The 24,657-nt window shown below is 36.6% G+C and overlaps 1 protein-coding gene across 1 annotated transcript in view; it reads left to right on the top strand.

The window, feature by feature from the left end:
• NKAIN2 (sodium/potassium transporting ATPase interacting 2) overlaps positions 1 to 24,657 on the top strand; it is a 446,674-nt gene that overhangs the window by 86,404 nt on the left and 335,613 nt on the right. The window contains 1 exon segment of the mRNA XM_012557381.1: positions 4,439 to 4,519. Within this exon segment, the coding sequence (XP_012412835.1) occupies positions 4,439 to 4,519 (81 nt within the window).

Here is a 24,657-nt window from a genome sequence, read left to right as displayed (position 1 = left end):
CGGGGCGCTATGAGTCAGAACCAACTCTATGTCACCTACAACAACTATTAGTGAAGTCTAAATTAATCTGGATGAAGATTCCAAATTCTTATAGTATTAAAGTATGACAATATCATGTGTAAGTAAGCCTGGTGACACAATGTTTAAGCACTTGCCTGCTAATGGAAAGTTGACAGTTCAAACCCACTCAGCGGCTCTGCAGGAGAAAGATCTGGTCATCTGCTCCCAGAAAGATTACAGCCTAGAAAACCCTATGCGGCAGTTCTACTCTGTCCCAAAAGGTTGCTGTGAGTTGAAATTGACTCAAAGGCATCCAACAACAACATTATTATATATACTTTGTGGATGCACATAAAATTTTCAGCATTTAATGAATTGAAAATATAATTTCAGCTGTGATATAGAAAAGTTACAGCATTGCCAGTATTTAATGCCAGATCAGGAAGCATGCCTGCCTATGACAAACTTTCAGTAATATTTGGTATATGTAATGCAGTGTCTTTCAATAGCTCTTACCTATATTATACCTATCTAACTACTTTGGCCTTTAGTGACTAATGTGTACTTTACTCTGCATTATTAAGTGGGGAATGTGTGTCACTATGAACAAAGGATATGATAAAACACTTCCATCAGTCATTCCTTCTTATTATATTCACTTGAACCAAGCAACTGGAACTTATAGGCATGTTTTGTTCTCACGCTGTTACCTGTAAAGTAGGATTCAGTACTTCATTATATTTCTAAAACTAAAATACAAGTCTGCAAAACAGTCAAAAAATGTAGACTTTAGTATTTTTTAAAACATTGTCAATTTATATTTCACTATACTGAGCAAAACTTAAATTGTCTCATTAAATCTCTCTTCTATAGAAGTTCCTCTCTTGCCAAAGCTTGCTCAGCTTCCTGACCCTATCTCCAATCCCCACCCCTCACACTATACAGCCTCTCAAATCTCTTATTTTGTCTTGCACCATTTAATTTTTGCCTTCGCTTTATACTCCATTGAGCAATACACGTATTCAGCAGTTAGCTGAACCCACCACTCTCAGAAAACAACTGAGTCATCATTTATGATTACATAGGCTCATCACATAGGGCTCTTGCTCCTCATACAACCTGACTGATTATACAAAACACACACACACACACACACACACACACACACACACACACACACACACACATTACCATTGAGTCTATTTAGACTCATGGTAACCCCATGTGTTGCAGGGTAGAACTGCTCCATAGGGTTTTCTTGGCTGTAATCTTTAATGGAATCGGATCTCCAGGTCTTTCTTCCATGGCATTTCTGGATAAGTTCAAACCACTAACCTTTAGGTTAGCAGTTGAGCACAAAACGTTTCCATCACCCAGGGACCTTGATTAATAATACCAAAAAAAAAAATTAAAAAGCTGCTGTCTAGTCAGTTTTGACTCATGGTTACCCTATGTTTGCAGAGTGGAACTGCACTCCATAGGGTTTTCAAGGTTATGAGCTTTTGGAAGCGGATTGCCCAGCCTTTCTTCCTAGGAGCCTCTAGGTCGGTTCAAGCCACCAACCTTTAGATTAGTAGTCAAGCACTTAACATTTGTGTTACTATTGGACTCCTTTACTGATAATGGTATTCTTAATAGTCTTATATTAAAAATCAGGTCTGGGAGGGAGGATGGATTTTACATGTGAAAAAAATAAAATAAAATTTTCTTCACATTGCTACTCAATCATTCATTGATACATAAAATAGTTTTTGTATACCTACTTTGTGCAAAGTACTAAGTTAGGAACTGTAAAGGATAAAAACATGAATAAAAAATAGTCCCTTTTTTGAAACTGGAGGACATTATGCTCAGTGAAATAAGTCAATCACAAAAGGACGAATATTGTATGAGACGTCTATTGTAAAAACCCATGAAAAAGTTCACACATCAAAAGTAACAATCTTTGTTGGTTACCAGGGATTGGAGGGGTGGGGGAGAAATACTAAATAGGCAATAGATAAGTGGTAACTTGGGTGAAGGCTGAGACAGTACACAATACTGGGGAAGCCAGCACAACTTGTACAAGGAAAGGTCATGGAAGCTCCATAGACACTTCCAAACTCTCTGAGGGACGGAATTGCGGGGCGGAGGGCTGTGAGGACCATGGTCTCAGGGAACATCTAGCTCAACTGGCATAACACAGTTTATAAAGACAATGTTCTACATTCTACCTTGGTGAGTAGCATCTGGGGTCTTAAAAGCCTGTGAGCAGCCATCTGAAATACTCCCCTGGTCTCATCCCTTTGGGAGCAAGGGAGAGTGAAAAGAACAGGATACAAGGAAAAGATTAGTCTGAAGGACTAATGGACCACAGCTACCAAGGCCTCCACCAGACTGAGTCCAGTACAGCTAGATGGTGCCTGGCTACCACTACTGAATGCTCTGGCTGGGATCACAACAGAGGGTCCTGGACAGAGCTGGAGAAGGATGTAGAACAAAATTCTAACTCACAAAAAAAGACCAGATTTACTGGCCTAAAGGAGACTGGAGAAATCCGGAGAGCATGGCCCCCAGACACCCTTTTAGCTCAGTGGTGAAGTCACTTCCAAGGTTCACCATTCAGCCGGGGAGTGGAAAGCCGCATAAGACAAAATGGGACTAATGAGGCACAGCAGTCCAGGGACAAGGACTAGAAGGCAGAAGGGGACAGGAAAGCTGATGATAGGGAACCCAAGGTTGAGTAAGGATAGTGTTGATGTATTGTGAGGTTGTTAACCATTGTCATAGGGCAACATGTGTACTAACTGTTTAATGAGAAACTATTTTGTTCTGTAAACCTTTGTCTAAAGTGAGAATAGCAGCACAATTAGAACAGTGTAGTCGATGTCACTGAACTGTGCATGTAGAAATTTTTGAAATGGTGTATCTTTGGCTATGTGTATTTTCACCCAAAAAAAAAAAAAAAAAAAGGTCGAGAAGGGAGAGGGTTGACCTGTCGTGGGGTTGTTAACCCATGTCACAAAACAATATATGTGTACTACTGTTTCATGCGAATCTATTTGTTCTGTAAACCTTCACCTGAAGTACAATAAAAAAAACTTTAAAAAAAAACAGTCCCTTTTCTTAAGGAGCTTATCATTGTACATTAGAGAAAATATGCAAATAATTAGATAGAAGACATTTGGAAATGAAATTAAGATGAGCAAAGTCTTACTAGAACAGTAAGTAGGACTCAGCCAATTCTGATTGGGTAGCACTCAGAGGTGAACTGGTGAATATCTGAACTGTGTACAGAGGTGGAACACGGCTTTCCATGTACATGGAATAGCAAGTAATTTGCTGTGTCTGGAATTCAGGATGACTGGAGAGATCGACTGAAATACGTGGGTGAAAAGATAACATGGTAGAAGATTATGGAGCCCCTTGAATCATAAAATAAAGAATTTAGAATGCACCATGTAAAGGATGGGAACCATTGGTGTTTATTTAGTAGGGAAGTGACATAGTATCCTTTTTTCCCATTTTTTTAAAATTTAAATCTGCTGTTTCCTTTATTTACAGTGCCCTTCCACCGTAGCCTCTCCAAATACCCGCACTATTATCTGGTTAAATCCTTTAAGGCACCTTGTTTCACCTCTTCTGGACCACTTTTCTCAGGATTGGCAATGCCTCCTTTTGTCTTCTTTGCTTGTGCTTAGACCATATATATCCATAATTCCTGTATAATAATCATCTCCTTCTTGTCTATTTCCATCACTTGGCATCTGGCAAAATTTCTCACCGTTCTTTGTATCCTCAGTGTCTCCTAGCATGTTGCCTTCCAGATGCTTAATAAATTTTAGTTGATTGAATGATCAGATCTATGTCTTGGAAGGATAATTTGTCATCAGTGTAGAGGGTACACTGAACAGACAACAGAATGAAGTTAGCGATAATAAGTAAGTGGCCTCTGTAATGGGAGATCATGAAAGGATACAGTAAGGTGAACAGAGAAATGAAAACGAGGCACCAAGGAGAAAAAAATCAACTTAAGAGCTGATTCGATGAGACAGAGACATAAGGACTGAGATGAAGATGACCTTAGGTTACTTAGAGAAAATTTTGTACATCAACCTATATCGGGATGGTTTTGCTGTGTTTGATATGCCTATTGGAGCATCCATTCCTTCTTCTATTGTTTGGATTTCTAGAGGACATTTACCATTCAAACAGAAATGCAGGCTGTTTCTTTGGTCTAAAAACCTTGAAATTATTTTTAGGCAAGTTTGAGCTGTATACTGCAAGAGGCCGTTACAGTGAGAAAAAATCAACCGAGAAAAGGAATATGCATTTAATCCTGTTTCCTAGAATGAAACAATATGTAATACCCCCCACTAATCTTGTGATTTGGGTGTTCAAAAGTTTAAACTATTATTCAAAATTAATTATGTGTTATTTCTCTCTTGCTTCTCTACAGTATGCTGTCTGGCTAGTCCTCTGGGTTACGTGGAATGTGTTTGTTATCTGCTTCTATTTGGAGGCTGGGGACCTCTCAAAGGTAATTTACCATCCGATTTGCCTAAGTCATCAGCAGTGTGTTATCAAGCCTCTTCTTAATGCGGAGTCTCGCTCTCCTCTTATTGCTTAGATGCACCTCACGTGATGGCAAAATGAAAGGTGTCCTGTTTTATATCTGTGTTGTTTGACCATCAAAGACGTGTTTGGTGTGTCACAAAAACAGGCTTTTATTTTTATAAGCAAATTGGTGTGAAATATTGATGATTGTAATGATCATGCAGTGTGCTTTTAAAACATAGACCAATTAGAAATTTTCAAAGCACAACAGGGATTTTTTCCAGAGGTGAAAACTTACCGAGGATTTTTGAAATCACCTAGTTTGCTTACTACACGGCTAGACATTTTCCTGACTGGACTCGAAAAGCAATGCAGTATTTGCAGAGCGATGGATTTTAGTTGAAGAAAATTGTTACTAGAAGGATATGATTTATTACAGGAATTAAAAAATAAATATTTTATTCGAAAATAATCTAGGGAAGACTTCGAATACTCACTATTTTGTTTTGGTTTATTTGTTCTATGCTGTGTGTTAAGGAGCCCTGGTGGCACAGTGCTTAAGCACTGAGCTGCTAACCAAAAGGTCAGTGGTTCGAATCCACCAGCCACTCCGTGGTTGAAAGTTGTGGCAGTCTGCTTTATTAAGATATACAGCCTTGGAAACACTATAGGGTAGTTCTACTCTGTTGTATAGAGTTACTTGATGGCAGTGGGTTTGGTTTTTTTGGTTTGGTGCTGTGTGCTTCAATCTTGTTTTGCTATGATAGTTTTAACATTAGTGCCTTTTTTGTTGAAATAACGTAGCTTTCAGAGCTCTAAACTAGCATCCTTGTTTTATTGGAATGCAGTTAACAGCAAATTAGTCAAATCAGGCAATCCATTCAAGGTGATAGTAATTCTGGCTTGAAAAACTTGAAGGGTTTGCAAACTTGTACTTCTTCCTGTTAACTTTAAAAGACAGAAATTGTAAAATGCTCTTTTACCTATCCCTTATTAGGGAAGAAGAGCCCTGCAAAGATGTTGATATTTTTAAAACTCAGAGATCACTTGCTTAAAAAGGCTAAAAGAGCTAAAAAATAAAAATAAAAAAAAATCCCCAGGAACTATCTTTGTAGAACTATATATTTTGGGTGTGAGGGGTGGAGGAGTTGAGGGGCGTGGTAGTACACATTTACAACCCAGCACACCAGAGTTTCAGAGAGCACTCTGAACATTTTCGGTGATATTCATTTATTGTTTAACTGGGACATGTGGCTTTATATCAAGCAGAAATAATCTTGATTTGCTTTTGTTTAATGTCAGAATATGAGGAACAAAGTAAGAGGGTGAATGATGGTGTGAGATAGAGCCAAGTCTTCTGGGAACTGTGGTTTTATGATGAGATTTTGCACCGGTCCTTGCTGTGACCCTCTGCAAGGTCTGTCCTGGTGGACGACACTCCTGTGATTCTTGCAGGGCCGGGCGTCATCCTTTCTCGCACTCCTGGTGGCAGGCAGTCCTTTCAGGAAGGTGCCGTGACCAGTGAAAGAAATTGTTCAGGCAGCTCTAAGAGGGATACAGACAGGATTGCTGCTTAAAAGTCACATCCGCCTCCATGTGAAAAAAAACTTACACGGCCTCCCAAGGACTTGAATTCCTGACCCAGTTCATACATCTCTGCTGGCCTATAATCTGCTTGGTTCAGAAAAAATTCTACAGTAGAATGACTTTTATTAGGTATTTTCAATTTTTAAAAAAATCACCTGATATTTTTGTGAGGCGGGTATCCAGGCACGTTGGCTGAGTTAAATAACCCATCAGATCAGAGAGTTTTAATATTTTAGACGAAAGAGATTTGAGCCAAGCTGGCTACACAAATGTTCTGTAGCCGCGCACACCGCTCCCTAGGATGACTGCAAGGACAGAATAAAGCCCGTGGCCTCTTGACCTTGGGCTAGGAAGCCTCAGTGAAGGCAGAGCCTAAAACATTATAGTCTAAGAGAGTTGAAACCCAAAGGACTAAGAATTCTTCCAAAGCATGCGGACAGGTAATGACTATCCTTTGGCAATAAAGCGATTAATAATATTTCCTTTTCCTTTCATTTTATAAACCAAGGCAAGGCTCTGTAGAGCACATGAAAATTTAATAATTTCCTTTTAACAAATAATCTAAAGGAAAACCATAAAGGGCAAAGCTATAAAGTTATATGACCGGGTTTTTCTTCCTTTTTCTACTCAAAGGATTTAAGAAAGTTGTATTTATACCATTTCATTCTTTAGCTGCTGCAACCGCCTCACATTCTACGGTGCCAGAAGGAAGCAATAGTGATTGAAAAGTGTACAGATATAAGAAAACTCAAAAATGGGACTCCTGGAACTGCCGATAATACTTAGATTACAGAATATAAGTCATTGTTTTTTCACCCCAACAAAAACCTAAAATACTTTGAGAGTGTCTACCATATGAATGGGTCAGTGTGTTCATGGCTGAGGGGGAAGCATGGGAAGTACAATCAGGGAGGAGATTCAGTGATGTTTATATATGTAACAAGGTTTGTTTATTTCCATAAAATATTTTTAAATAAATTAGTACTTCATAACGAATATTGGCAAGAAGTGATACTATGAGGGCAAGAAACATTAATATAAATTTTAGTTAACTGTTTCAAGTTTTGAACTTTGTGTTGGAATTTTCCACAGTGTCTTTTCTGGTTTCTCTATTAAACTATCTGCCTTATGCTTAGAAGCAACACAAACAGATTAGCATCGTTAACCAACCCAGTGTGTACATTCAGTAATGAAATGACTTAATTACAAGAATAAGATACACAGGATTAACCTGTTTGAACTTCAGTTTTCTTTTGTACTCATTATGTAAATCCAACATCATAATTAAAATTTCAATTAATTTATTTTAATTATTATCCTGCTTAGATTTAGGGAGAAATAAAACCAATAAACTAGAGAAACTTCTTTTTTAAAATTTCTATCTCAGTTAAATTAATAGAATATTAAACAATGCATAGTATGAGAGCAACAAATAAACACATATATTGCATCATAATTATTTCCACATTGTTTACATGAATGGTATAAATATTAGTAGTGTAGCTAAATATCCCAAAGCATCCTATACTGTTACTTCCTAGACTGATAATTTAATAATGTCCAGTTAATCTGTTAATCTATTAATTTTATAATCCAAAATATTTTCTAACTTTGTAGGCAATTGCCTTTGAGCATTAAATCTGACATAGAGAATACTTCATGTAAATAGCCTTGTTGTTTTGTTGTATATATTCGATAATATATCAAATAGAGAGAAATAGAAACTAATGTCAGCCATCAACTAAATTGAGTTATACTGACAGTACCGCAGATGTGCTATTTGTTCTGTACTAATTTTTAACTTTGTAGTACATGGCAGTTAGAAGGAAAATTAGTATAATATGGTACTTGGCCTATTAGGTTCATCATCTGGGAAAAATGAAATTTACATAATAATTTTTGAATGGTAATATATGGCAAAAAACTTGGTGGTCTTATGGCTATCTGTAAAGGCTTATATTTAGAAGTGATACAATTGTAAATTTCTCTTATACTGAAATTATATTGTAATACTTTCTTTATATGACTGTTTTGAGATCTCAATTTCTCAAATTTTTGAGAAAGCTTATTTATAGTTTATGGAGCACCCTTAGTGAATGAGGTACCTATGTTTAAAAATAAAACAATAAACTTATAGGACATGAAGGAGTAACCAAGGGGTTATTTTACAGTTAAAATAACCCAGTTTGTTTTGAGTTAACCCTTTGAGACTACGGATGCAAGCAAGTATCTTTCAAGTTTCATTATATTATCGAAAACATATCTAGTTAAACAGAGCCCAAAGCAATTAATTATGTCTAGTGATACACATGTTTCTGAACGAACACACTTAAAAGCGAATTCTTAGAAGCTGTCTCGGTTTAATAATTTTGATACTGCTTCTGAGATCTAGATATAAATTGTCATTTAAAAATTTTGTTACATATTAAAAAAAGTAAGAAATGGCCTGTGTAGGCTTTGGGGAATACAATTGCACTCTTGTGAATGTAAGAGACAAGAATAAGATAAAACCTGTCACACACTGTAGGCAATAGGGAACAAATTCTTAAAGCTAGACACAGGTGCTAGGTGGAATGATGTACTATTGCACGAATCTCAGTTTTATTCCTTCTATAACAAAATGAATTATTCATTTAAAGAGGCATCTGACATTTGGATACTTTTTGCCCAATGAAATTGATATTTGTATCAAAATTTGATTTTGTGACTGCGTATGTAAAAAGGTGGTATGGAGAGAATGTCATTGTAATCGTGTTTTATTTGAATGAATACTGTTCTTTGAGAAGTAATACAAATATCTATATAAATACTAATACTCAAAGAATACCTCAGATAATTAAGAATAAATTTAACAAATATCAAGAGAACAATAGATTGGATTCATATTTTTTTATTTCACTTTGCTTACTGTAGAACGTTCATAGTCTAAGAAAACTTCAATTAATTCTTACTAATTAGAAAAAAATTTATTTCCCAGGCATCAAAGTAAATTTGGCTTTAGGATATAGAGTAAAATATTCTAAATGTTATTAGTAATTAAATGTAATATAAATCATTCCCAAATCTGAAAATGAACTAACCTAGTTTAATTTGGTCAGTCTGCCACAGCCTCTCTTCTCTTGATTTCCTTGATAAAGCACTAGATTTTATTGCTTTTTTCCTACTTCTTTGTCTTTTCTTAGTTTTATTTTTTTCACTTTCTTTTCATACCCCTAAAGCGAGGAATAGGGTCCTTGAACCTTTCTACTTTTCTGTCTACAGTCTTTCACTTGAAAATGCCAACAGCTGTCATGATTTAAACTATCATCTCTATACATATGTCTACCAGATTTATATCTTCAGTCCTGACCTTGTTGCTAAGCTAACGTCCCACATCTCCAACTTCTAGCTGGTGTCATGTCAATTCCATTGTCACCTTAAATTCAACATGTCCAAAAAGATTTATCATCATCCCCCAAGAATCCAACTCCTTTTATTCACTTCTTACTTGGAGAAGAAGAAAAAAGAAAGCAAAATTCATTTTGAAAAATGAATGGAAGAGGAAAAATGATTATTTTTTACATAGGCTACATAAATCTTTATAGATTGACCATGAGATGATGAAATGACACACATTCTACAAAGAATTATCTTGAGCTTCCTTATAATAATGAATCTTCTTCAATTTTTACTCCACTTATGCAGAGTTTTTGCTAATTCTGCCAATATGCTGGTTAAATTAATATTTTGACTGTCAGTGAATAAAAGGATTCTTTTATACATTGTGTGTCAAAAATTCTTATTATTCAGAATGCCACAAAGCCAGTTAACTTGAATAAGTGTGTTTTTTAAGCTATTCATATGGAGTCCTTTAAGCTGAATTTTACTATATATATATAGTATTTTTTGGAGCCCTGGTGGCACAGTGATTAAGATCTCGGCTAGTAACCAGAAAGTCAGCACTTCAAATCCACCAGTTACTCCTTGAAAACTATATGGGGCAGTTCTGCTCTGTCCTATAGGGTCGCTATGAGTCAGTATTGACTCAGTGGTAACAGGTTTGATTTGGTTTTGCATAGTGTTTTTGTGTGTACGTATATTGTAAACTTCAGACACCAAGAAGTTGAAAATAGTATGTATATGCCAATGCAGTGACACACTAGAAATATAAGAACCCCATAGAGAAAAGATGATCTCAAGATGTTATTATACTCTGGGGACTTTTGCTAATTTGGATTGGGGAAAGAGGTGAAGAATCCAGGCTTTGAACATGTAGAAAACTACTTCTGCGAAATATAAAAAATCAACTGAGCCTCATGTTCACGGAAAATTTTCATGTTTGAACATTTAGTGAATTCTGGGGCTACAAATGATAGAAGACTAAAAATTTAAATGGAAAAATTCTGAAAAGCAGAGTGAAATTTATTGACAGTATTTAAAAACAGATTAGAGCTGGGAGAGGAGTCCTATAGAATAAAGTAAGCTCTCACTGAAAATCCTGGAGAGTCAAGGGCAAACCAGTTGGAAACTTGTAGAATCAATGTTACCATGGCTGAAATCCAAACTCAACTCAAACCAGTCCTTGATATAATTCAGGTGGTCAGCTACCACTTTATCTGTCTAGCTGAGCGGAAGGGGAAACATCTATAGAGAAAAATGAAATTATCTCAGGACTTTACAATTTATTTATATACATAATGTCTAAAAATCAAAAATTACTAGACATGCTAAAAGAGAGAACCTCTTGGCTGAAAGTGAAGAGAAAAATAGACTCTTAAAATAGATCCACAAGTGGTTCAGTACATACCTGCTAAGGACCTAAAGGAACACGATGTGTTCAAGAAAATAAAGGGGAAAAGTGCTGATAATATATTGATTGGTAAAAAGAAAAAATTACCACCAGAGTCCTGGTATCTATAAAAAGAAATCAAATAGAAATTCTACAACTGAAAATATAATATCTAAAAGCAAAAACTCATTAGGTTGGCTTCATTACAAATTAAAAACAGTAAAGGACAAGACTGGTGAACTGGAGGATGGGTTGACAGAAAATATCTAAACTGAAGCACAGAGAGAGGTTAAAAAATAAGAATGAATGAAAATGTAAAAAAGATGTCAGAAACATATGGGGCCAGTAAAAGGTTCAATATAAAAGTAATTGAATTTCCAGAAAGAGAAGAAAGATGCAATTGGACGGAAGTAATTTTTCAAGTGATAATGTCAGAGAATTTTCTAAAATTCATGAAACACATCAACACACAGATTCAAGAAGTTGCTAAATAAATACAAAGAAAACTATATCTGGTATAAGTGTTGTTGTTGTTACGTGCTGTAGAGTCACTTCTGACTCATAGCAACCCTATGTACAACAGAATGAAACACTGCCAGGTCCTGGGCTGTCCTCATAATCTTTGTTTTGCTTCAGCCCATTGTTGCAGCCACTGTGTCAATCCATCTCATTGAGGGTCTTCCTCTTTTTCACTGACCCTCTACTTTACCAAGCATGATGTCCTTCTCCAGGGACTGGTCCCTCCTCATAACAGGTCCAAAGTATGTGAGTTGAAGTCTCTCCATCCTTGGTTCTAAGGAGCAATCTGGCTGTAATTCTTCCAAGAAAAATCTGTTCATTCTTCTGTCAGTCCATGGTATATTCAATATTCTTCACCAACACCATAGATGAAAGGCATCAATTCTTCTTTGTTCTTCCTTATTCATTGCCTAGCTTTTGCATGCATATGAAGCAATTGAAAACACCATGGCTTAGGTCAGGCACACATTAGTCCTCAATTTTGCTTTTTAACCCGTTAAAGAGGTCTTTTGTAGCGGATTTGCCCAGTGCAGTATGTCGTTTGATTTCTTGTCTCCTGCTTCCTTGGACTTTGATTGTGGATCCAAGTAAAATGAAATCCTTGACAACTTCAATCCTTTCTCCTTTTATCATGACTATGAGGACTGTTGAAATGCAAAAGCAAAGATAAGATCTTAAAAGTCACCAAAGAAGAAGACCCATTGCTTTCTAAGTAACAGCAAAAATACTTACAACTGACTTTTCAACAGGAAAAAAAAGGAGCTAGAAGGCAATTGAATGACATTTTTAAAGTACTTTAAAAATGCCTATCTAAAATTTTATACCCTGCAAAAATATTCTTCAACAATAAAGGTGAAGTAAAGGCATTTTCAGACAAACAAGAGCTAGGAAAATTCATCATTGGCAAACCTGAACCAAAGTACATAATAAAGGGAGTTCTTTAGGCAGAAGGAAAAAAAATCCCAAAGGAAAAAGTGGAATTTCAGGAAAGAATAAAAATAACAGAATGAATAAATATGTTAGTGATAATAAATACAAAACAATAAAGCTTTTTGTTTTGGTTTTGTAGGTTTAAATGTGTGTATAACTAAATTGCATTGCAACAATAACACAAAGGTAGAAGAAGGTTTTAAGTTTTAAGAAGTTTTAAGGTTCTAGCATTATCATAGAAATGGTAAAGGGACATATGTCCGCAACATTATTCAGAATAATACATACCACTCAGTAAGCACATAGTGAGGAATTACAGCATTGAATTAAGAGCGTTTTAGATGTTTATAAATAAACTCTTTTGGTACATCATAAAACAAATGCATCAAGTGGTTCTTATCAATAAATGTATTTGTTTACTTAACTGTCACTTCTTCAACATAGATATCATATTTTATTCATCCTCAAAATAGAGGGACGTGCCAGACATATGAACAATGCTCATTAGAATGAAATCAAATGATAATAGATTTCAGTAGCTATGGAGATCTCTTATATATAGCTGCTGGGGGCTTTCCCTTCTACTTCACCAATTTGTTGATTATGAGATCTATACCTCTTGGGGCTGGCTTAGCACTCTGAGGAGGTTGCAAGCACAAGAAACGTAAGCTAAGCAGGAGGTCACCTACATCAGTGCTTTTCAAAATTAACAATCATGTGAATCACCTGGAACTCTTTCTAAATCATAGAATTTGATTCCTTTGGAATGAGGCCTGAATTATGTCATTTCTAACAAACTCTTAGGCAATAGCAATCTTGTTGGCCCATTGAACACCTTTTGAGTAGTAAACATTAGATTACACTGAACCTTTACAAAGAGCACAAGGAGAGTTCTTGATTTCCGGCCATTCTTTGAAGAAGGCATCCCAGTGTGGACCTTGATATTTGTGCATAAGCCTGATTTATTACTTAATACTGACTCTCACCAAGGCATCAGGTGGAGCAACAAAACAGAGTACCCAGAGTTCTGGGGGAAATTTATAGTTAAATTAATCATTTGATACCCAAGGCATATGCATCGTTCTTCTGTGGTAAAACCCTTCCAGAAACTTCCCCAAACTTTTCTCCAAGGTGGAGCTGACTAGACTATGAGTGGTTATACCTCTATTTTACTTTATTTACATGGATTTTTTTTTTTTTCATTGTAATTGAATTTTTAGAAGTAGAGGGTCCTATTCTCAGGGCAATGAAGTTCTTATATTCCCAATGTAGCTTTGATTGAGAACTACAACTCTATCTATGCCCAAATTAAAATGGCTCTGCATTTATAGGCTTTTTAGTTACAGAGCCATGTAAATTACATGAATATGTTTACATTAAGAGTTCCATGACTTTAAATATAAAAATATTTGAAATTTTTAAAAACTTTAAAAACCACTACAATTTTTAGAAAACCTTTTGGAATAATTGGTTCAGATTAGAATCAGGTACTGTTAAGTATACCCTTAAGTCCTGGAATAGTTTCAGGACTTACCTGAGACTATGTCCACCCTAGACCCTGGAACGCTTTCAGTCTGATGACCTTATCAAAATCACACCCCTGCCACTATGACCATCATCCTGACATGACCCATGGAATTCATTTGGAAACTAAATTGTAATTCCCAAAAACCAAACCAAACTCATGGCCGTCAAGTTGATTCTGACTCATAACGACACTATAGTACAGAATAGAACCGCCCCGTGGGGTTTCCAGGGAGTGGCTGGTGGATTCCAACTGCTGACCTTTTGGTTAGCAGCCATAGCTCTCAACCACTGCGTCACCAGGGCTCCAAACTGTGATTGGCAAGAGTCAAATTAGCTTTAAAGAGCAGCATGTCATCTCTTTGCCTGTGGATTCATTCATGGACAATTAATGCTTTAATGAAATGGGGAAAATTATATAAAATACAATGTAAGGGATATTAAATAGTAAAATAAATCAATTTTTTTCTGCTGCTAGCATCTGGTATCATTTTCCTGGAGAGAGTAAATGAGTGACTATTTTCCATGCTTTTCATATGATAAAAAACCTACTCTATTCTACCCTGTGCTTAAAATTTATGTGGAAAATGCAGTTGAACCTTTGGATTATTCTTCAGTACACTATAGGCAACCAGGGAGCAATGCTCAGTAAATACTGTATGACTAGATTCAAAGCAATACCAAGAAAATGATAATATGTACATCTCTTCCCTGATTGAGAATTGCATGAAGAAATTTTGAAATATTTGTTTTAAGTTTCAACAAAGAACTTCAAGTGTTACTTCCCCTTCTCCTTTTTTAAATATTTATTTCCCATGTTTAATAATTCAAAATGTGTATACAGTTTGCTGCAATCAGAAAAGCAGCTTAGAAGGGTAAAAAGAGAAGGATGACCCACTAATAAACAGTGATTTGTAGAATATAATTAGTTGTTTTTTGTTTTGGTTTTTAATTTTTTTTTCTTCGTTAGTGCCTGTAACCTGCTAAAGGAATGAGTCTAACGGTAACTGCAGGACTCCAGGGTTTTCACACTCACAGGTAGTGTAATATGTATATATAACACTGAAGTAATTAGGTGCTATTTCAAGAAATGTCATCTTTTTCATAGTGTAAAAACTTGGCATTTTTTAGCGAGGTAGCTGTATGGATACCGTAGGGACACTGTTCTTTTTCCACTCTGATAGAAAAATCTCTAGTGACAGGTCCTCAAATCTTTTATTTGAATCACAAGGAGAATGAGTTTGGCTCTCTCAGTTAGTCCTGAGAGGAGAACCAATATCATACAATTTGGCACACTCTGCAGTTGCTCCTGATGAGATCTGTAGCTAGGTAGGGACTCTGAAGGGCCGTGACCCTCCTCGCAGTGCACTCAATCCACGTGATTCACCAGGCAGCCTGCAGAATGGATGGACTCCAGCTTTTGCACTCAGATTTTATGAGCACTAAAACTAATCCATTAAGTATATTTTACATCCAGACCTCCCACTACTTACTTTTTGACGCATTTATATAGTATGTTAACTGCGGCATCATAGTGCGCTGTCTAATGAGTACAATTTTTTTTGGCTTTTTGCTTCTTGTTTCCTTCTTCTCACTTAAAAAAAAAAAATAGATAACTGAGTTTAATATTGCCAAATAATGAAATAATTAGTACTGCTGGATATTTTTTTCTCTTTAAGTGATCCCTCAAGAAATATAAAGCCAGAAGCAAAGTCTTGAAAGAAAAAACAGAGGTAGCAGAATATCATCTAGTAGAGATAATGGATGTGAATGTACAGTGAGAAATGCCAGAAAGTATTAATTGCCTACAAAATAATGAGAAAAGAGTGCTTCACTGGTTTCTTCTAACCCTGGAAAATGGGCTCCCTGGTCTGTGCCTAAGTCCATTGTTTACTAAGAGCATAAGTTGTAGCAGTTTTATGGTTTTCCTTTAGAAAGGTGGGGAAAAAAAGACATTGTAAATGTGATTTATAAGGGCTATAACATTTTCTAGGTTCAGATCCCTTTCCTGGTTGTAAGTATTTTATTTTCTGAATGATTCTACTCTCCTGAGTGTTGCATAAGATCAAAATCTCTCTACAGGGGCACAACAGTGACATGATCCCATTTGGAAAACATTATCAAAGAGTCAAGCTAAAATGCAAATAAAACGCAAATCCAAGTATTTCCCCTGACAAGTATAGAATTACTAAATCGGAAGACATATGTAGATTGAAAAAGGAGGGGAATAAAAAGCACTGCATACTCAGAAATAGGGAGAAAATAGAATGGTTTTGACCATAATTTTATTGGTGCTTTTATAAAAAGCACATATGACAAAATAAATGCAAATAATTATACAAAGTATTCTTAATGAGGAAATTTGGCTTCAGAATTTTACATTTTCACAGGATATTGTGTAATCTAAATCATTTCTTGGCCATGTCCGTGGCCATATGTCAAGTTACATTCGTCCAGGATGTGTTAAAAGCAGCGAATCACATGAAAAGATGATCCTTTGAGCATGATGTTCAGGCAGTCTGTCTGTGATGTCTATGGTCCCTCAGATCTCCAGGGTCTGTTCGATCTGTATTTATTTTTCCTGAAGCTGTCCACTTACCCGAAGAGGTTGTCCTTCTCAGAGAGAAGAAGACTAGTCTTTGAAATTCACTACAATTGCTATCCCCAGGATTTTTAATGATTTTTTGTTTGTTTTAGTTGCTAGACTACCTTAAAAGAGGAAACTCAAGTTCACTTTATGCTGAAATGTTCTCTTTAGGAAAGCACTCTTGCACATTTTGGAAAATGTTAAAAGTATATACTAAAACATGAATAAAAGCAAATTGCCACATGTGATGTCTTTACATTTAATTTTTCAGTATTTTCAGAGTGTAGCCTCAGTTTACACGACAAAATTGCATACATCTAAATCACTGGCAAATACTATTCTTCATCATTATTCCAATTCTTGTTCAGGTTTTTATTTCTATGTCTTGCTAATATGCTTTATTAAAAAACTGAGTAATACGTCTTTGTTAAAAATATTTGAGTGTTGTAGGTTGATTTTCCTATTTGAATGAAGTTAAAACAATGTAAAAAACTCCTATTTTATTTCAGTTTTCTGAAAATGTAGGAGGGTTGGAAATAATTCTGAGCGTATCAAGCCATTGAATAGATTAAGAATGGTATAATCCAATTTATATTTATAAAATAACACCACTATGACTGTTATGAAAATATCCTGGTGGTGGAGCAAGACTAGCAAGAGGAAAATCCTTTTAGAAGGTGTCTTAGTTATCTAGTGCTGCTATAACAAAAATACCACAAGCGAATGGCTTTAACAAACAAAAGCGTATTCTCTCACAGTTTAGGAGGCTGAAAGTCCTAATCCAGGGTGTCAGCTCCAGGGGAGGGCTTTCTGTCTTTGCTAGCTTTGGGGGAAGGGCCTTGTCATCAGTCTTCCCCTGGTCTAGCAGCTTCTCAGCTCAGGGATCCTGGGTCCAAAGGATGCCCTCCACTCCTGGCTCTTCTTTCTTGGTGGTAGGAGGTCCCTCTACTCTCTGTTGCATTCTCTCTTTTATATCTCAAAAGAGATTGACTCAAAATACAACCTAATCTTGTACATTGAGCCCTGCCTTATTAACATAACTGTGTCTAATCCTGCTTCATTAACATCATAGAGGTTAGGATTTACAACATATAGGATAATCATATCAGATCACAAAATGGTGGACAACCACACAATACTGGGAATCATGGCTTAGCCAAGTTGACATACATTTTTGGGGGGCACAGTTCAATTCATGTTGAGAAGTATGCATGTTGATATTATTTAATATTGTTGTGTTATTGGGTGCCGTCCAGTCAATTCCAACTCATATAGCAACCTTATGTGACAGAACAGAACTGCCCCATAGTGTTTTCTTGGCTGTCATCTTTTGGGGAGCAGATCACCAGGTCTTTCTCACATAAAGCCGCTGAGCGGGTTCTAACCGCCAACCTTTAGGTTAGCAGCAGAGCGATTAATCATTGCACCACCAGGGCTCCTTCATTTAAGATTACATCTAGGTATAGATCTGCTCCCATAAATATTACAGCCTAGAAAACCTTATAGGGTAGTTCTACTCTGTCACGTTCGGTTACTATCTGTTGGAATTGACTCAAAAACACACAACATCTTCTCAATACGATATAAGCTTAGAACAACAGGTTTTGTTAATGTGCCGGATGCTGAGTGTAGGGAGAGAATGAGCAGGGGTGACTTCTAGGCTTGTAGCCTGAGCCATTAAGATAATTGGGTGTTTCTATTTTTTTAAATAGAGGAAGACTAGAGAAGGTTTATTATGTGTGCATGGTCAGTTGCTCTATATTATCCACACTATGTCTGATGTCTATTAGACATTTTAAGAAGTGTTGTCAAGTAAACAGTAGGATATGTGAGTCTTGAATTCAAAAGAGGTTTGAGCCATCAGCATATAAATGGAAATTAAAGGCAAAAGGAAAAAATGAGGTCTCTTAGGGAAGACATATAGAGAAGGAAAGAGAGCTAAGAACTGTATTTTGGGGCTCTACAGTTTCACAGGTCTGGAACAGGAGATGGATCCAGCAAAGGAAACCAAGAAGCAATGGCCTGTGAGGAAGGAGGAAAGGCAGGAGACGAGTCTCCTAGAGGCTAGGTTAAAAAAATAATAATAAGATGAAGGGATGACAAATTGTGACAAATGTTGACAAGAATGAGGATTGAAAACTGAATATTAAATATGTCAAAGTAGAAGTTATTGTAAACCTTGAAAGAAGTACTTCCAGGGGAGAAATTATAAACTTTATTACATGAGCTGAGGTAAGGAAATGCAGACGGTGAGTAAAGCCAGCTTCTTCAAGGAGTGTTGCTGTAAGAAGCAGAGAAATGGGACTGCAGCTAAAGAGACTTAAGGGAGTCTGGGATGTTTGTGTTGTTATGTTCTGTTGAATGCAGATGTTAGAATGTGTTTGTATGGCAATGGAAACAATCTAGTGAAAGGGTGAAACTGATGGTGTTGGAGCAAGGTTCTTGAGTAGCTGAGAGGGACTGTGATCTAGTACTGACACGGAGGGTTTGTCCTTAGATGGGAATAGGGGCAATGCCTCTTTTGCAACGAGAAAATTCAGAGCCTATAGGGACAGATCCAGGTCAACTGGCAGATTTGGTGGAGAGATGGTGAGAAAGTCTTTCTTAATTGCTCTAATTTGTTTTAGTAAAATAAGTGGTAGGGTTTGTTAATTTTGAGTGAAAAAGGGGTAGGGAGTGAGAGTTTTGAGGTAAAAGGGGAAAGTGTATATGAATGCAGTGACCCATGAGTATGTACTTAGCATTGATCTTCTAATAGTAGTGGTATGATGTGCTGAGCCATCAGCATGGTTGCCAAGTGTTGCTTATGACCTATGAAACTCATGGAAGCTTGCTAGTTAGGATGAGCAGCAATGATATAAGTCAATACAGCCATCCATCTGTAACTGTTACTGCATTAACATCATGCTCTTTTGAACCAATTAAGCAAATTAGACTCAGAACTGACTAGTGGATAAGCTTATTTAGCATCAGTTTTCTGTATTGGTTTCTTCCATTCCAGGTTTTAACTTTTTGTTTGTTTTTAAGTAATTATTAGTAATTAAAAGGCAACCTTAAAGTATCTTGTCGTAGCCATAATGAAAAATTGAGAGAAAGTGCTAGGTGCAAAGATGTTAAAACATGATTAATAATAGGGAAAAAAAAATCTGGAAACAACCTAAATGTCCACCAGTAAGAAAACAGTTAAATAAATTATTGTATATGTAGTTTATTTTACAGAGCTTTTAATATCAGAAAAAATAATTATAAAAACTATCATAAGATAATTTTGTAGGAAAGCATTTGATACAACAGCATGCAAAGCACTGTTTGAAATGGCTCTGCCAGGCTCCGCAGCTCATTTGTGGCCTCTTTTCACCTTGCTGACTCTTCCTGGGCATGCTGCCTTCTGCTATTCCTCACTGCCTTCAAGAAGACTCATAAAAAGTTCCTTTTTATGCCTGATTTCCTCTGCCCAGAGCCTCACTCCTCAGATCTTCCCATGACCCACAACTTCTTCTCTTCATGTAGGTCTCTCTCAAGGGTCACCTCTTCAGAGAGATCTTATTAGACTCTTGTGTCTAAAATGGCTGTCCAGATTCCATGCCTATTATCCATCTTTACTTCTAATCACAGCACTTATAATAATCTGGCATTACTTTTTACATTTATTTGTTTACTTGTGCAATGCCTATCTCTCCTGTGAAGACAGGGGCTTTGATTTTTCACTCATGTATTCCAAGTACCTAGAAGAATGCCTGGCATATAGTAGCTGGTCAGTATATACCTGTTGCATAAGCAAATTATTGAATTGGTAATTAGTTAATGAAGTGGTAACATTTTGATAAACTAAAACTCTACAAAGTTGTAGCTATACTTTGAGCTCTACTTTGTTCATCCAGCAAGGTCTCACTTCCTTTAGGTATAAGTAAATCTCCAAAATGAACCAGCATAGATTCTATACGAAATTCTAAAAGTGGAGAAGGAACAGAACAAGTAAATGTCAAATGAAGAACCAAACTAGAAGAATATTGAGGTAGAGTAGGTGAAAATTGGAAAAGATGTTCCCTGTTCTGCCAATGTAAATATATTCTCTTTTTGCTTCTATCAGTTCATGAGAAGATACAGTTGAAACTATCATCTTCTCCAGAAAATAAAAGGGATACAGAATTCAGAAAGCAAATTAGAGAGAATGGCAGTTTTCTGAATGAAACAGATACTTTCTGGTTAGAATAAGCGTCTGTGGCCACAAAGGAGGACTCCCAGATCCAGTGACATCACTAGGGGGGTACCGGGGGTGCGAACCACACTGGGTGACACTGTCAGAGGGGCTGACATCAAAATGACTGTCTATAAAATTTTTGTGCAGTGTTTCAATGGAAATTTATTATTTTTTATAAAAATATCCCTGTAGTTACTTTTAACAACAACAAAAAAATTTTTCGTAAGCCCAGGTTACATGTATCAGTCTACCTACAAGGCTAAAACTCAATACTAATTTACGTTTTGAACCTTGTAATGCACTGCGGTCAGAGCTGTCATTATTACCCAAGTACAATGACACTTTGAGCCACGTGGGTTCAACTGCACATGCTGCAAACACACGCTGTTGTTTTCGTTGCTGCCAGTGTTTTCATAGCTGTTGATTTTGTCAAATTTTCTGGTGTTTTAGCTACAATTATTGTGGTAATTAGTTATTTGTGAACCTAGATTAATAACTTTTTTGAGAAGGAAGTCGTAATTAAAGGAAAAGGAGAAAAATCAAAAAGGGCTTCTGTTCAGTTACTAATAATGTTGTAACTAATAATGTTGTAATTCAATGTAGAAATATTTTACAAAACATTTTTTTGCTCGTATTCATATAATCTAAAAAATATTACATGTAAGCAATTTACAGCTATATTTATCACAAAGTATTCTATGATTACAATTGATAATAAATATTACGAAGGATTCTGTATGGTCTAGTACGGGAGGAGGTCCATGGGGGTGTGACACCATGAGTTACTGCACGGGGTGTCACACACCCTATGATGCCATCACCCAGACCTCCATCAAGATCCTAATAGGTCAAAAACTCTTAACCCAGTGTTGCTTTAAATTTTGTCTAGAGTATAATCCTTGGGTTAAGCCTTTGCCCTTGGTTCAAATATAGGCCCCCTGAGAGATAAAATACTTGAGGATTTCTCTGAGTAGCTTATATGGGAGTATGTGTAGAATGTGAGGGCAGATCCTAATAGGTGGGTAGCAGGAAAGACCATAAAATGAGCAGTTTTAAGAGTTAAGGGGTTTGAACGGGAAGGAAGCTGCGGAGGAACTGAGGTTTCAGAGCCCCCTAACTTGAGACATAATGCTGCTTAAAGAAAATGAATTATAAATCGACAGCTCTACCTAAAACTGGCCCTGCTAAATCACGTCATAGCCTCTTCCCTTTAACCACATGCATACATGCAAAGATATGCAAAATGATTTCTTTTTATCCCAGTGTGATTGAATTCAATTTGGAAACTGGTTACTTGGTGAGATTATTGTAATGCACTTGAATTGCCAATTTTTACAGTAAAGAATATACGCTGGTTTTCATCTCTTGCTTATTTCTCAGTTTGAATAATGCAAAACATTTTAATAAAAAAAGATAGGCAAATGCTAAGCAGACAGACCTCATACAGTGAAATACATTAGTGCATTAGAAATCCCCTACAAGGAGAATTAGCCCTGAATGTATGCACTATATATTTTCCCAAAGCAAAGTTAAGTTGACCTGTATTTCCAAATTTAAAAGTTTTCTTTTTCCTGAATCAGAGAACATATGACAGAAATAAGTTTTATTACATCTGTGCATTTGTTTAAGCTTACCCCACACTCCAGTGCTCACCTCATATGCTGCCCCAAACTGCTTAACACAAGAAAACAAAGTGATGCATTTTTAACCATGGTTTTTAAATTATTTTTCTACTTTGGTAAGTCTAATTTTTCTTTCTTTGATTTTTAGTCCTTCATGGGAAAATGACATAAAAATCCATGCTATTAATGATGTTTGTTTTTATCTAGAGGTGTCCTAATTTATAAAAGAAGACATGTTGACTTTAAAATAAATCTATTGGTAAAATTTTGACCATACTTGCCTACAAATTAACTTCTTGATCAACAAATTGCTCTCAGGGAATAAACATTGGTATTGTCATCACTGTTGATAGATGCTTGGTAAAAAATATTATATTGTGTCAACCATTTAATGTGGTTTTCGGAGATTACAAATAAAGTTCCCTGGTCTACGGAGTCACCAAAATGTTGCTTTAGCAAAAAGTTTAGTATCATGTCATCTATATTGAAGAAATGTTACAGTGTCACTAAACATTGGCATCATTCATGTCAGTGCAGTCTTTTACATTAGACATCGTGAAACAACATTCCAGAAATCTTTAAATCTTGTCATTCACTAATGTTCTATCATTTCAGTCCCTTCCTTCCTTCCTTCCTGCCTGCCTGCCTGCCTGCCTTCCTGCCTTCCTGCCTTCCTCCCTTCCTGCCTTCCTTCCTTCCACTTTCCTTCTTTAGTTTCAACAAATATATGTTTTAGCATCAACTGTGCCATCTAGACCCAAGGGACATGGTAGTGAGAAGCCAGACACAGATCTTCTGCTCACATTTTCTGAAGTCTAGCCGAGAAGACATGTAATTAAAAGTAATTACAATGGTGTGTAATGGATATAATAATAAAGTATGTACAAGATGGAAATGATGTGGAGACGTCACTCAGGTTCAGGGAAGGACTCTAAGGAACAATATTTCAGCTGATACTCAAAGGATGAATCAGGGTTAGCCAGGGACAGGTCAGGGAAGGGGAGAACCTTTCTAATGTACAGAAGAGAGCACTAGTGGCCTTAGGGGCAAGAGGAAGATGAAGAGAATGGCAAGAGATGAGGCTGGAGGACTAGGGAAGGACCACATTCTTTTTTTTTTTTTTTTTCAAATATTTTTTTATTTTACTTTAGGTGAAGGTTTACAGAACGAATAGTTTCTTATTAAACAGTCAGTACACATATTGTTTTATGATATTGATTAACAACCCCACGACAGGTCAACACTCTCCCTTTTCGACCTTGGAGGATTTTTTTTTTTTTTTTTTGGTGAAAATATACGTAGCTAAAGATACACCATTTCAGAAATTTCTACATGTACAAGTCAGTGACATCGATTACATTCTTCCAGTTGTGCGGCTCTTCTCACTATCCTTTTGCAAATTATTCCATCACCATTATCTTCAACTCACTGTCCTCTGGGCTTCCCATCAAACCTTTTGAGTTGCTGCTGTCAATTTAATCTCACATAGATAATTCTTTTTCTTTTTTTTTTTTTTTGGTACCTTAGGTGAAGGTTTACGGAACAAATAGTTTCTCATTAAACACTTAGTACACATATTGCCTTCTGACAATGGTTAACAACCCCACTACATGTCAACACTGTCCCTTCTCTACCTTGGGTTCCCTATCACCAGCTTTCTTGTCCCCTCCTGCCCTCTAGTCCTTGTCCCTGGACCGCTGTGCCTCATTAGTCCCATTTTATTTTATGAGACTGTCCAATCCCTGGCTGGACGGTGGACATTGGGAGTGACTTCACCTCTGAGCTAAAAGGATGTCCGGGGGCCATACTCTTGGGGTTTCTCCAGTTTGTCAGGCCAGTAAATCTGGTCTGTTTTTGTGAGTTAGAATTTTGTTCTACATCCTTCTTCAGCTGTGTCCAGGATACTCTGTTGTGATCCCAGTCAGAGCAGTCAGTGGTGATAGCCAGGCACCATCTAGCTGTACTGGACTCAGTCTGGTGGAGGCCGTGGTAGCTATGGTCCATTAGTCCATTGCACTCTGCCCAGCAATTCAGTCCCTCAGGGGGTTTGGATGTGTCTATGGAGCTTCCACGACCTTTCCTTGTACAAGTTGTGCTGGCTTCCCCAGTATTGTGTACTGTCTCACCCTCCCATCCCTAGTAACCAACAAAGATTGTTTCTTTTTGTGTGTAAACTTTTACATGAGTTTTTACATTAGAGGTCTCATACAATATTTGTCTTCGTGATTGACTTATTTCACTCAGCATAACGTCATCCAGTTCGATCCATGTTATGAGATGATTCACAGATTCATCATTGTTCTTTAGCTTTGCATAATACTCCATTGTGTATATGTACCATAGTTTGTTTATCCATTCATCTGTTGATGGGCATCTAGGTTGT

This window comes from Trichechus manatus, unplaced genomic scaffold (genome assembly GCF_000243295.1).
Source record: "Trichechus manatus latirostris isolate Lorelei unplaced genomic scaffold, TriManLat1.0 scaffold00098, whole genome shotgun sequence".
In the NCBI taxonomy this organism is placed as follows: Eukaryota; Metazoa; Chordata; class Mammalia; order Sirenia; family Trichechidae; genus Trichechus; species Trichechus manatus.
Note: the sequence above shows the minus strand (reverse complement) of the source record. Positions and strands in the feature narration are given on the sequence as shown.